Source organism: Neolamprologus brichardi, chromosome 6 (assembly GCF_056152115.1).
Source record: "Neolamprologus brichardi isolate AB-2024 chromosome 6, ASM5615211v1, whole genome shotgun sequence".
In the NCBI taxonomy this organism is placed as follows: domain Eukaryota; kingdom Metazoa; phylum Chordata; class Actinopteri; order Cichliformes; family Cichlidae; genus Neolamprologus; species Neolamprologus brichardi.
The window spans coordinates 11,556,999-11,570,282 of NC_142109.1; the positions used below are offsets into that span (position 1 = coordinate 11,556,999).

General features: G+C 41.3%; 2 protein-coding genes across 2 annotated transcripts; both read left to right on the forward strand.

Annotated features, from left to right (window-relative positions):
• The first annotated feature begins 1,621 nt into the window (after window positions 1-1,621).
• Window positions 1,622-2,915, forward strand: fgfbp2b (fibroblast growth factor binding protein 2b). The gene is made up of 2 exons (XM_006796082.3): window positions 1,622-2,456; window positions 2,612-2,915. Exon 1 carries the CDS (start codon window positions 1,652-1,654, stop codon window positions 2,435-2,437), a length of 786 nt encoding a protein of 261 aa, XP_006796145.2. The 5' UTR covers window positions 1,622-1,651; the 3' UTR covers window positions 2,438-2,456; window positions 2,612-2,915.
• A 3,427-nt stretch (window positions 2,916-6,342) lies between these two features.
• Window positions 6,343-7,852, forward strand: LOC102797658 (fibroblast growth factor-binding protein 1-like). The gene has a single exon (XM_087842506.1). The coding sequence runs from the start codon at window positions 6,452-6,454 to the stop codon at window positions 7,097-7,099; it is 648 nt and encodes a 215-aa protein (XP_087698632.1). The 5' UTR covers window positions 6,343-6,451; the 3' UTR covers window positions 7,100-7,852.
• Window positions 7,853-13,284: the final 5,432 nt, after the last annotated feature.

Here is a 13,284-nt window from a genome sequence, read left to right on the forward strand (position 1 = left end):
GGAAATGTTTTATTGTGTGCAAAACCTTTAAAAAATGACTTAAAAGGAGTTTGATACGTGCTCAGGAACACACGTGATGCTCATGTGGCACATGCAGAGATGAATTATAGTTAACTAAAACTAGATGACAAAATATTTTAGCTAAAATCAAATGAAAGGAAATGGTTCTATGAACTTTTTTAAAAGTGTTTTTTCTTATTACATCTGTCCTGATTTTCTGAAAATTGGCCTCTGACATGCGCTCCGTAATAATTAAAAAGACAGAAACTAAACTGAAAATGAGAAAATCCATCCTGGAAACTAAACTGAATTAAAACAAGTAAAAAAATTTAATGATAAAAGCTAATTAGAAAATACAAAAATATAACTGCAATGCGCACACAGCAGCTGGAGGTACACAGGTTTGCAGGAAGTGATGATGGTGATGGTGCTGGTGGTGTTTGAGGTGGTGTGATGCTGTTGCACCCTATGAGAAGAGAACTAAATATAGGAAAACATGGTGCAGACAGCCCACACACACAAACACACAGATCCTCGGCGTTTCTTCCAGCTGAGCTTTTTCTCCGCTTCACCAGGCTAACCGCCATAAAAATAAAAACTCCCAGAATGCACTGAGGCTGTGCGTGCACTTACACACTCTTTCACTCAGCAAACAAACCCGTTTGCTAATGCGGAAATTTTCAGTCTGGTCTGACTTTGAACTCAGGCTTTCCAGACTGGTGGTGCCCAAGGAATGGGAGTGCTTATGCAGTAGGGGGGAAGGGGGATATTTACATTTAAACTACCAGGCAGTAGACCTACGCCATGCCCGCTCAATCCAAACAGCTCACAACATTAACAGCTCATGTATGCAAGAGTCGCCAACAGAGTTGCTGTGTGCATGTGGTAAATGATAAATGGACTGCTGTTTCTTTATGGAGTCTGGAGTTCACTATCTTTAGATAGATTCCCATCTCTAACTGGAAGAGCCACAGGGATCAAACCGCTGACCTTCCACTTAGCAGATGACCTGCTCTACCTCCGCCCGCAGACTCTAGAGGTGCCCCCGGATGTGAGGTTTGCAGTCAGACCCTCTCAAACTATCAGGATAAAACATTTTCTCCAGGTGCAACCAAAAACACTCCTGTAGTGTAACATATGTACTGCAAGTAAAACATAATTTACCATCTTTGGAAACTTTGGGAGACGTCCTAGAAGTCCATTTCAATTAATTCTGCAACAAAAGTCATCAAACATCTAAAGATTTGTTGTTTTACTGAGTCACATATCGACTCTTAAATCTCCACCAAGTAACCTGAGCCTGCAGTGTGGCTCTGGAGCCTCACTGCTCTCCCCTCCTGATCAATGGTCAATGAACCTCTTATGTGACACTGCATAATGACTTGCAGCTATTTGGCCTCATGCGTGTTCTTCAGACCTCTTAATTCTCCCTCGGCTCCCACAAGCCAACCCCCTCCTTTTCCTGTCTTCATCTCTAAGTTTATGTTCACCCTTTCCTTCCATACATTACTCCTTGGTGTTTTTTTAGCGTACCACACGAACCTTGTGGTTGCTCTGTGTGTGTCTGTAGCATAAGGGAGGGGTTAAAACTTTTCAGCTTACCTGAATAATGCCTTCTTTGTGAGCTTCAGCTTTATAAATTCACAGCCGCATGCTTTCCGTCCTTCCACACCTTAACTTTCTTTGCGGACACATCACCCCTGAGCCCTCGCCCGTCCATCAGTCCACGCTGAACACCATGAGAGCTGGGTTGAGACTGTTGCTGCTGGTTTCGGCAGCAGCTGTTTGTGTTTCAAATGCTCAAACCGACAACAGCAGCGACAATGACAAGCAGCAGCAGCGCAGCATCTGGGATGAACCCATCAGATTCAGCACGAAGACCAAAGACTCCTGCACCATGGTGGTGTCTGCACCAGGGAACTACACCCGCCTTCGTGTCTCCTGCAAGGGCCAAACCCCAGGACGCTCTTACTACTGCGACTTCCAGGGCAAACCCACCCTGTGCCGGGCCTACAACCAGAACCCTCGCCACTACTTCACGCAGATGATGTGGGAGTTGAGGAAACTGAGCCACGCCTGCCAGGGAACTAAAATCTACCGCCCGCACATGTGCAAGAAATACCCAGATGAGACTCAGATGACCTTGCTGGCCTCCTGGCCCAAAACAGCCAACTTGAAGCCCTCCAAATCCGCTCAGGAACCACGTAAACCAGCACTGCCTGCTCAGACCAAGCCTGTTACTTCTGCTAAACCTGTGAAGCCCAATAAGCAGCCAGGCAAGGGGCGTCAGAGCAGGAAGACTACTCCTAAGCCTGAGAAAACCAGTGATCACCCGACGGAGCTGCCTGAATCCACAGCTTCCCGTTTCGCATCCGATTACTGCTGGAAGAGCTTCCAAGGCATCTGCACCTACGTCATCAACTGGTTCCAAAACTGAGACGATACCGCAGCCACAGGTGAGTGACGAATGAAGGAAAAGAAAGGGCGAAGAGGGAGCGATCTTAGCTTATAAACTTACATTTTTAATGTGAAAATGTGACTTTTTCTTGTCATTTAAGTTTGAAAATGCTAGTACAATATGTTCCTGAGTGCTTTTTTCTTTTTATTTCAGTTGGAGTGCCCCATCCACACTTCCATCTTTGACCTCTGTGTGGAAGCTCCTGGAGTCATTTGATCAAACTCCTCGCATTACAGCACCCTACAGACTGAGACCAAAACCCTTGAACTACACCTGTGTGCAATTAGCAGATGATTTCTTTCCTGTAGTGTCTTTTTTTTTTTTTTTTGAATGTGTCAAAATGACAGCAAGACAAAGGAGAAAATATAGCAGGCATGTGTTTCTGTTTGTATATGATGGAAAATTCACTCCAGCTTTAATTGCAGAAGAGAATAAAATCTGAGTGGTGGCCCTCCTCTTTTCTGTGTCCCTCTGTTTCTTCTTCTACTGAGCTGAAACAAAGCAGAGAGCTTTCACGCTCATTTATTTAAAGGAGATCTTGTTTCTTTCCACCCTTCGGCTGAAGCACCGCGACTGCTGTCCAGCTGAGGAAGCTGTTACCATGCGACACGAAGTCTGAAAGAACCCATGTGGTGCAGGAGGTTTCTGAGCAGAGCTAAAAACTTCTTTGTATGAGCTGATGAATTGAGTCCTGAGAGCAGCAGTGTGCAGGAACAGAGGGGGTCTGTGCGCATGCCGAAGACGAGTGGAAATGGATGTGGTGGCCGTGAAACACACACACACAATTTGATAAAGACGGAAGAGTTACGTCACTTTTAGCACTTTGATTTTTTTTTTCAGTCCCGAAGACGGAATAAGCAAAAAATATTTATTTATTCAGCATTTTTCTTTTAAACTTTTCTTTTCCTTTTTTTTCTTTTTTTTTTTTTTTTACAGACAAGAGCCATAGAGTGCTTTAAAGATAAAGATTTGATACAGGGCTGAAAGAGGAAGTAGAAGTCCTGTGTGATATTGCAAATTTCTATCATTTACTATAAGTTCTATAAGTATAGGAAAAAGTCTTTGAAATTTAAATGTGTTGTTGTAAAAATAAATAGCAGAAAATATGTTTGGGAAAAGAGTAAGCTAAGCAAAAAAAAGTGAGAATGACAACGAGCCAAATCAAAGTGAGACCTGTGTTCTCCGTGTTGTGCTCTCTGACCATAAAAAAACTATAGAATTTGTTTTAGGTATTAATATAAGACTAAAACAAACTCTATAGTTTATTATAGGCCTGATTTAATATAATTACAACACCGAAATGTGTGCAGATTTAAAGAGGAAATTGGAAGCACAAATATAAATAAAAAAAACCTGCAACTATTATTGCTGGAGTCAAACGTTCATCATTTTACTTTCTGTATAATCTTTGCCTTTAACTACCGTGGAGTAGAAAGTACTGTACTTGTGATCTGTTTTTAGGCTGTTTAACCTGCGGTGAACACAAGATGATGCTGCTGAGCTGGGAGCTCAAAAACAGATTGAGGCCCTGTTCTAGCGGTGCCATGAAGGTGTGAAGAGGAGCAATCAAAAAGTTGTAGAGCTGCAGAAGTGTCCTCGCAGTGAGATTTTCCCCAAAATGTGTCCAAAACAAACATGGAGACAAACAAACACAAAGTCATAGTTTGCATCACTTTAAAGGACTTTACACTGACTTGCAATCATTTCCTGAAAGCATATGATAACTCTCTAAACCAAGTCCTCACCAATCTAATCCAATTTTATTTATAAAGCACTTTCAAATACCCAGCACAGGAAAAAAGTGCTGTACAGAAAATAAGTTAAAAACAATAGAATAACAGAAAACAGCAAAAATAAATAAAACACATAATACATAAAATTAAAACAGGCCTATATAAAAACAAAAACAAGATAAAACAGCATCAAATCAACTAAAAACAACTAAATTAAAAAATAAAATAAAAATAAAAACCAACATCTCACGTGGTGTCAAAGGCCAGGGTAAAGAGGTGGGTTTTCAAGAGTGACTTAAAAACAGGTAAAGAAGTGGCCTGTCTAATCTCTAAAGGGAGCTCGTTCCACAGTTTTGGAGCTGCTACAGCAAAAGCACGATCTCCTCTAAGTTTACGCCCAGTCCCGGGTACATTCAGGAGCAGCTGATCAGCTGACCTGAGAGAGAGCAGGTGGGTGTATAAGGCTGTGGCACCTCAGAGAGATAAGATGGGGCTAGGCCATGGAGAGCTTTAAAATGAATCCTAAAGAAATGGGCAGCCAGTGAAGTGAAGCTAAAATAGGAGAAATGTGCTCAAACTTTCGAGTGCCAGTTAAAAGACGAGCTGCAGCATTTTGCACCCTCTGTAGATGAGTAATATATGATGCGCTGACCCCAATATAAAGTGCATTACAGTAATCCAGCCGAGTGCTAACAAAGGCGTGGATCACTGTCTCAAAGTGCTGCCGTGAAAGAATTGGCTTTATTTTTGCCAGCTGCCTGAGCTGAAAGAAGCTAGATTTTACCACTGCCTTAATTTGATTATTAAACTTCAGATCTCAGTCCACTCACCTTAAATGATTTACAATTTACAGTATTGTGCAAACCTCTTGAGTCCTCCTTTACTTCTCTATATTATAAAAAAGGGGAAAAGGTACAACCTCTTGGAGGACACTGCACAACATTTCTTAAGGATGTGACTTTCAGATACTGTTCATCTGCAGTGGACAGTTGCTTTTGAGCCTGTTGATTCTTCTTTTTTCCTCCTCTTATCCAGTTTCCCCATATTTTTAAGGACTCACTGCACACCTTGTGCCACATTTTCAGCTAATAGCTCTTTGGGAAACACCTTGTTGGTGCAAAAACACTATTTTTTCCCTGTCAAACTGTTACCTGGTATTTTTTTACAGAACCGACTAAAGAAATGGGAACAATTCACATGTGAGCTATGAGGAGTGGTCAGTTACTATATACAAGTAACATGGAGTTATGTAATTTTACACTTGTGTAGGTAAAACAATCTTTTCCTATGATGGGAAATCAGAATATATGCAGTAAAATAAAATTTAAAAAAGACCATAAAACATTAGTCTGGATTAGACACATATGTGTGCATCACAAGAGAACTCATACCAGACTATTGCTTATTTAAAATCCAGAACAGCAACTTTGTGCCTCTGGTCTCTCTGTAAGACTCCGTTAGTTCTGTGTTTGATCTCCACCAACTCCAGGGAAGATGGATATTTGGTTCTTTATAGGGAACTATGATCCGCAGCTTTATAATCCGTAATGGTATTTTGAGTTTAACATGGAAAATTAAAGTTATGATCCAAAGAATACAGTCTTTTTTCATAAGAATGGATTTTCCTCATGTTTAATTGTTATTGTCCTCTTTTAAATCTTGGTTATTATTAGAAGATCAAGAATCTTTTTATAACAGCAGGAGAAAAAGAAGACAAAAGAAGAAGAAACACAAAACCTGCGAACATAATCTGGGGACGTATCTCCTGAAGACAGCGGAGGGTTGGAATTGGAAGACCATCAGGACGTGCTGTGGAAGTTGTAATGGTAATCAGGCTCATGGTGGCTCTTTAGGATCAACCAAGAACGTGTACTGGCATGCTGACACATCACCCCCTGATCATATTCACTTCTACTCACTGTAAGAGGTGGAAAAATCCGTTTGGGGGCATGTCATAACAAAACATAATCTGATAAGGAACTGCTGCCACATTTTCTCATTTAGATTTCTATAGCTCTCTCTCTCTGTATGTGTGTGGGCGTGCTGGACGGAAGCAGTGGGCGTGATAGTACCTATGTATGAAAGCCATGTGGCAGGCCAGGAGCAGCACAAGAAGAGGTTTTACGCACAGCAACTATAGCCATCGTAAGTTAGGAACAGCATCTCAGTGTTGAGACATTTTAGCTGCACTTTTTTGAGTGTCACCATTTATAGACATATATTTGCTTTCAGGTGAAAAGTTACTCTGCTGAAACACATCATGCAGCTACTAAAGGCTTCAGCTCCCTGGCTGCTGCTGGCTTTCCTCGGACAGCTGGTCTCTCTGTCCTGCGGTGCCCGAAAATCGGACAGAGCCGTGTCCAAGGTGGGTGCAGCGGGTGGCCGGGGAAAGTTCTCCACAAAGGAAAGGATGCAGTGCACGTGGGTCGCCAGCGAAGTCAGGGATGCGGTCCAGCTACTGGTCAAATGCGAGAACCCGGAGGCGCGTGTCACAGGCGGGATTACCGACCTGCGCTGTGAATACAACGCCAAACCCCGGGGTTGCCCGGGTTACCTGTCCGAGCCCCAAAACTTTTGGAAGCAGGTGGCACGCGCGCTTAAACGGCTCCAAGGTAAAGTGTGCAAGGACGAGCGCGCGTTGGTGAGGGCCGGGATGTGTAAGCGCGCGCCACGAAGTGCGCACTTCAAGCTGGACATCTCGAGCTCCCGTGTCTCCGCTCAGTCCGGAGACCCGGGGACTCAGCCTCCCCCACCGCCCCCATCATCTCACTCCACCTCCACTGCAACGACAGCGTGCACGAGGCGGCGCGCGGACCACGGCAAAACGGCTGAAGAGTACTGCAGCAGCTCTTGGGCCAGCGTGTGCTCTTTTTTCCTGTCCATGATGCAAAGCGAGGAGGACTGCTAGCTCCAGGACGCATGAGCGGCTTTTTTGTGTGTCTTTTATTTCTAATAAGCAATAATCAGATTATTCTCTGTGCGCTTGCGCACCAGCTTTAGTCTACAGATTTTACTCAGGTGATCTTATTTATGAGTTGAGTTTGACTCAACAGATCAGAGCTGAAGATTTTAGTTTCTTGGAAATGCCATAATTTATGGGCAATTGTGAAAAGTAAGGATTTTCTGTGTTACTCTGGGATTATTTTTTATCCTTGTGTTTTATCCCATAAAGTAGACATGCTCTAATTAGCTTCACTGTTAAACGCTGCTCAGACATTCATCATCCATGGACTTTAATTTTGAATATTTTCTTTCATGTTAATACATTAAAATATAACATTGTGATAATTTGTACATGTATAATCAAAAAAGACACGTTTATTGCATGATCAGACATAGTCAGAGCGATAGATTGTGTATAAAGTGTCAGTTTCTCTGTGTGTTTATGTATAATCACCTCATGTTGTGTCATTGAAGCGCTGTTGTGATCCTAGGATCTAAAACCTAGTCCCCGACCTGCAGACAGGAAACATTTTAAGTATGATTAACCGCACTGCTGTTGTTACTTTAATGTAACTGACCTGAATGCTTCTTCCACTGCTGTTTGTCTCGCAGAAGTGCTCATTATGATGAGTTGTCTGTTTTCTTCTACCTCTGGTCATCATTCAACCACTAATGGAAGAATCTGTGTGTTTATTCTCCACATTTGTGTTTTTTAGTCCTTGAGCAATTTGATAAAAAAAAATATATAAACAGCAAACGTGTCAGATTTTGTCTTTTCTTGTCCTCACTAAGTCTTATTTCATTAAAACAGTGTTTCCAACAGTTCAAACTTTTTACTCAAAGACTTTTTGTGCATATTATTGTTGGCTGGAGTGACTGTGTCTGCTGATTGGAAGATTGGTGGTTATTTCTCCGGTTCACCAGTGTACATTCTGAGATGTCCTTACACACTGAATAACAAGCACTGGGTGACTGTGGCTCATAGTCTAAATGAGCTCTGAGTGCTCAGTAAGAGCAGTAAAACCATGTGTTTTATATATTCAAGTCCATTTACTAGTCTCATTAATCATAGTCAAGGAACTCATCAGTGGCGTTTTTTGATATGGGCAACCTGGGCCATGCTGCATCATGGCATTGGCAATGTGCGAGGAGTAAGGACGCCCTCCATTTACCTCCCTGCTGCTTGCTGCACAGGGAGGAGAGGGGCGGGACAGCGGGGGATTCTCTAAAACAAATAAAAACAAACAAAACCAGGGCTTCCAACGTTAACATCACGATTAATGCAATTAATCCATCTGGAGATTGATTTCAAAATCCCTGAAATGTCTCTGTCAACACATTTTGGGCAGTTTGTTCAAAGTTTGTCTATTTTGCTCACCAGATAGATTGATTGCGTTAAAATTTTTTATTGCATTAATCGTAATGACAGCGTTAACGCGTTGACAGACCTACAACAAACACAAAACCAGAAGACATTATGATATAGACTTGTAATTTGCACCGATGTGTTTTCTAAATTCTATCACTCACATATAAGTGAGCGTGAGGGCCCTCAGTGCACCTGCTTGCTGCTGCTGCTCACACACAACCTGTCGAAAGGGGAGGGGGTGTGCTGCTATCAAATAGTGCACATTTCATTCATAATGTTATCAATCCAAGCCCATTATGTATTAATTATTTTTTCTGGGTTGTTTTGAAATCCCAGAAGAAGAAAAAAACATACACAAAACTGATTCCACTAAGGTGTAGGTCTGTTAGATATTGTTGTGGGTTGGGTGTTGATAGTGGAGTGCAAAATTACTGATGGAAGATGGACAAGAAAAGGTCAAAGCTATCAGGTCCTCAGTTTAGAAAAAAAGAGAAAAGAAGAGGAGAAAAGAGCAAAAGATACAGGTAAACAGATGTGTCTTTGGATAATGACATGTATTATGTATCCTGAAACAAGATAACATTCATCAGTAGGGACTGGAAAAGCTACTTTTGTCAGCCACTCGGCTATGATGGTAAACAGTAGGCAGAGAGTAGACACAGATGTGGCTTAGTTAATCTTTCGGACTGTGTTCAGCATAGTGTTAATTAGCCATTAACTGGAAGAGGTGTGTTGTTGATTTGTCTGCTATTCTCAATGTAAGACGAATTATAATGACTGTTTGTTAGCCATTTGCATACTCTCTCTCTCACACACACACACTATATAAAATATTTATCAGGTCAAATTTAGTATGGTTCCGACAACAGTTGTCACAATAAAATATGTTAATTTGCAATCCTTATATATATATATATATATATATATATATATATATGTAGAGGGAGTGTTCGTCCAGGGCACCAAACAGGCTAGGACCGCCCCTGCTCATCATGTACAAATAACTGCTCAGACTAAAAATGTTCTTTCTGTTCTTGGCTCCATATGATGTCAGTGAGAGTGGATATTTCTAATATGATCATAGGGCACACAGCAATACATCTGCTGTTTAAACCTTCTGTTTTTGAGGGGCACCCAATCAGAAGAAAGTTGGGATAAAGATAGAGGAAAAAATATAAATAAACTGAGGGACTGGTCTAAGCCCCGTATGAGATAAATAAGGACTAGTATGATCTGTGAAATTATGCATAGCTGCTCTACAAGTCTAAGAATAACAATGTGGATTTGATAATGTACACAAACAGTCTCTGTGCAGCGCACATATCCATCTATTGTATCCATCCATCCCTTTCTGCTTATCCAATCCAAGGTTGGGGTGTGGGCCTTATACTAGCAGGGCAAGAGGTAGGGAACACCCCAGAAAGTTCGCTAGTCTCTCACAGGGCTAAGAACAGGGCTAACACAGAAGACAGATAACCATTCACACTCACATTCACACCTACAGCCAACTTAGACTAGACTTAGGGACAGGGGGAACATGGAAACTCCTTACATGTGTTTTAAGCTTGTGTTTTAAAGCCCTCCAACAATTTTGAACTTTGTAGCTGACATTTGTGCTGAACAAAACATCTTCCACCTCACAATCAGAGCACACTTCTGTACGGCTGATGAAATGATTTGTGAACTACACCACACAGAGTTGAGACCCAGATGACTTGCCCTGAGGTTAACACTCCACAAAATCATGAAAGACTCAAATGCATTACCGGTCCAGTTGTGCATGGCATCCAAACAGGAGGCTTGTTCCTGAAGTTTCCTGCAGAAGCCTCTAATTATCTTCTCAGTGACAGCAACCGGTGTCACGAACGCTTGTTCTCACAAAATATAAGTAGTAAGACTCGAATGTTACAGATGTGTGCACTCATGTGCGTATATGTGTGGTCCCTGGACAAGGGAGTGTTGCCTCTGACCTCTTTGCTCCCTCAGACAGACACATAAAAGTTGTCTGGAGTGTGACTTCCACCTTTTCCACATCAGTCCTCTCTCTCAGACGCCATAAAAGAGATGCTCAAAGACAAACTGTTCGAACAAATCCTTCATCACAGCTCAAGGGTGCAATCAAGTGTCACCACACAGTCAGAGGTTAAGGGTGAAGTAGGAAATTGTACCACCAAAATGTCTCCACACCTCTATTTTTAGTCGTCTTGTGGGTTAATTTGTTTTACCCAGGGGTGAGTGCAGATAAGAAGGAAAATCCACAAGCAGGATACAGGGATCAGATCCTTAAATGTTTGCTTAAGGTGATCCAGTATCCAGAGCCAATTCACTTTATAAGCCATTTGTAAGTGGATTCTTCCACTCAAATGGCATTGTCGGATGACTTGAAGTTACTCTCGATGGTCGGCAAACTGATGAAGTATATCAAATACACATATGAATTTATATGCGATTGTAAGATTTGTAAGGTATTGGCTTGTAGTAATGCTGTAGGTGTGATTAGATGGGTGTATTCAGAGGAATTTGCTTGTAGTCCCACCTCACATGTGTTTGAGCACACAGGCACACACACACAAAGTTTTTCCTTTAGTCAGTTAGTATTACGTAAAAAAAAAAAGCATTCAAATATTATAATATGTCCTTCTCTTGTGAATCCAGTGTCACTTTGTGAGCCCCCTCGACCTTAAACAGAAATCTATTTTAAAAAAAAGAAATGTGTTGAACAAACTGTACCTAAAGTTTGGGCTTGTGGCAAAGAGACTTGCAGACACTCTTAAAGAAAGGAAATTAAACAAAAATTAATGGTAGTCTCTTTGTTTCTTTAAAATTCATGAAATACTAATGTAAATACATGTTGTACAGTATTTGTGTAAAGCCTCTTCACAGCATGAGGAGCCCTGTTAAGTCGGATTATCTGAAGCTGTTACTCTAAGCCCTGATGAGGTGAGGAAGCCCCTGGGGGGAGACTCATTATTATCAATAATCATCAGCTCACCTGAGTCATATTCAGGTATGTGCATCTCCTTATCCTTCCTGTATAGGTTACACTGGGCACGTCTCGTCTTGTTTATTCGTCTTATAGAGGAAGCTATAGCTGTGAAAGCAGCAGCCTTTGAGTCCTTGGTTCAAAGTATTACATCGCCTTCTTTAGAAAACCCCTTTGATGTGTTCCCATCTCCTCTTTAGTCAGTCTAAAGACACAAAACCCTTTTGTACAAGTGTCTTCCTGATGAATAATAATAAAAGACATGTGAAAACACGTTTCTAAGTCTTCAGTTCAGCACTTTAGCCCTGCTCAGAAACATTTAGACTTTAAGACTTTAATGCCAAAACAGCTGGTTTTTCATAGACTTGTAAAACTGTTAAAAAAAACCAAACAAACAGATTAGCCACATAAACAAATAACATAATGTAATTTTTGGACATTATTACCATGCTTCTGCATAAAGATGCAGACGCATACCCTCAGCATGACTTGATGAAAGCAGATGAGAATAGCAGCCACGTGACCTTTTATCAGACTTATTAAATCCAAGTAAAAGTTAAAAAAAAAAAGATTTTAATTCTATTTTGTTTTGTGTCTTATCAAATTGCAAGAAGAACATACTAACACTTTTTACCAGATATATATTAGTGTCAGCGTTTGGATGGATGGATGGATGGATGGATGGATGGATGCAACTATTTGTCCCTCACAGCTGTAATGTAACTGTAAAGGATTTACAAAATGGTGCAAACCACTGGTTAGACTAAAAAACAGGAAGGACATTAGAAAGAGGAAGAGAAAAGTAGGAAGAAACGGCTCATCATACAAACAATACCACATCATCTTTCAAACATGGCACAAGCAACATTACAGTACATGTATGCACAAATGTCACACATTCAAAGTGTGTTTTGATAGTGTGACAGCTGAAAAAGGTATCGGGATGATTTTGTGAAATGTACAGGTCCATACCTTCTGCTCAGTTCAAGGGTTTCTTGAGGCAAAGAAAGGAGATATTCTTCAGTGCTTTTCAGTTATTAAATACAACACTGAATACTAATGCACAAATAAACAGCAACTGAGGGAGGTTTCAGTAAAGCATCTGAAGGGAGGAAACAATTACATTTCTCCAATTACCTTTGCTGCCTATTCCAGCTTTATCCCAGTTGATGAGCTTTTCATTAGTGTAACTACACCAGACAGTACCGTATGACATTGTTAGCATTTTACATTATAAATGAGCCATGTTTTTCCTCTTGAAGCGTAGACAGTCACAGATACAGTTAGGCTGCACAGCATTTGTCACAAAGCCATTTATCTTTCATTGATTTGCTTCTTTCTCTGGACACATTAACCAGCGTCTAATCCTCTTTCTTAAACAAACTTCCCATCAGATTCTTTTGTAGTTCACAGAGCCTTAGTCAGTGTGTGGAGGAGTGGGAGGGGCTGCATGTCAGATGGGAAAAATATCAAAGCACAGCTCAACGCTCAACCAAATACCCATGACAAAATCTGAAAAGCTGACTGTTGACATGCCCGTTCATAGTCTCCCACACCCAAAGACACACAAGGCAACCAGGTAGGAGGAGTCAAAGGTATTGTTCTTCCAGTGACTCGAGGTGGTCTGACCCCACACCCAGCTGTTTGGACCTCATTATTGGCTGCCGGTTTCTGTGGCAACAATAAATGCCAACCTCTTCCATGACAACAATGACAAAGTATCATAACAAGACCTGGGATAATCCCTCCTTTATCAAACACATACATTGAGGCGTGAAAAGCACATTCCTCTCACTTT

Coding starts and splice junctions, on each gene's coding strand:
- fgfbp2b (XM_006796082.3), top strand. CDS start 1,652: ATGCTTTCCGTCCTTCCACACCTTAACTTTCTTTGCGGACACATCACC.
- LOC102797658 (XM_087842506.1), top strand. CDS start 6,452: ATGCAGCTACTAAAGGCTTCAGCTCCCTGGCTGCTGCTGGCTTTCCTC.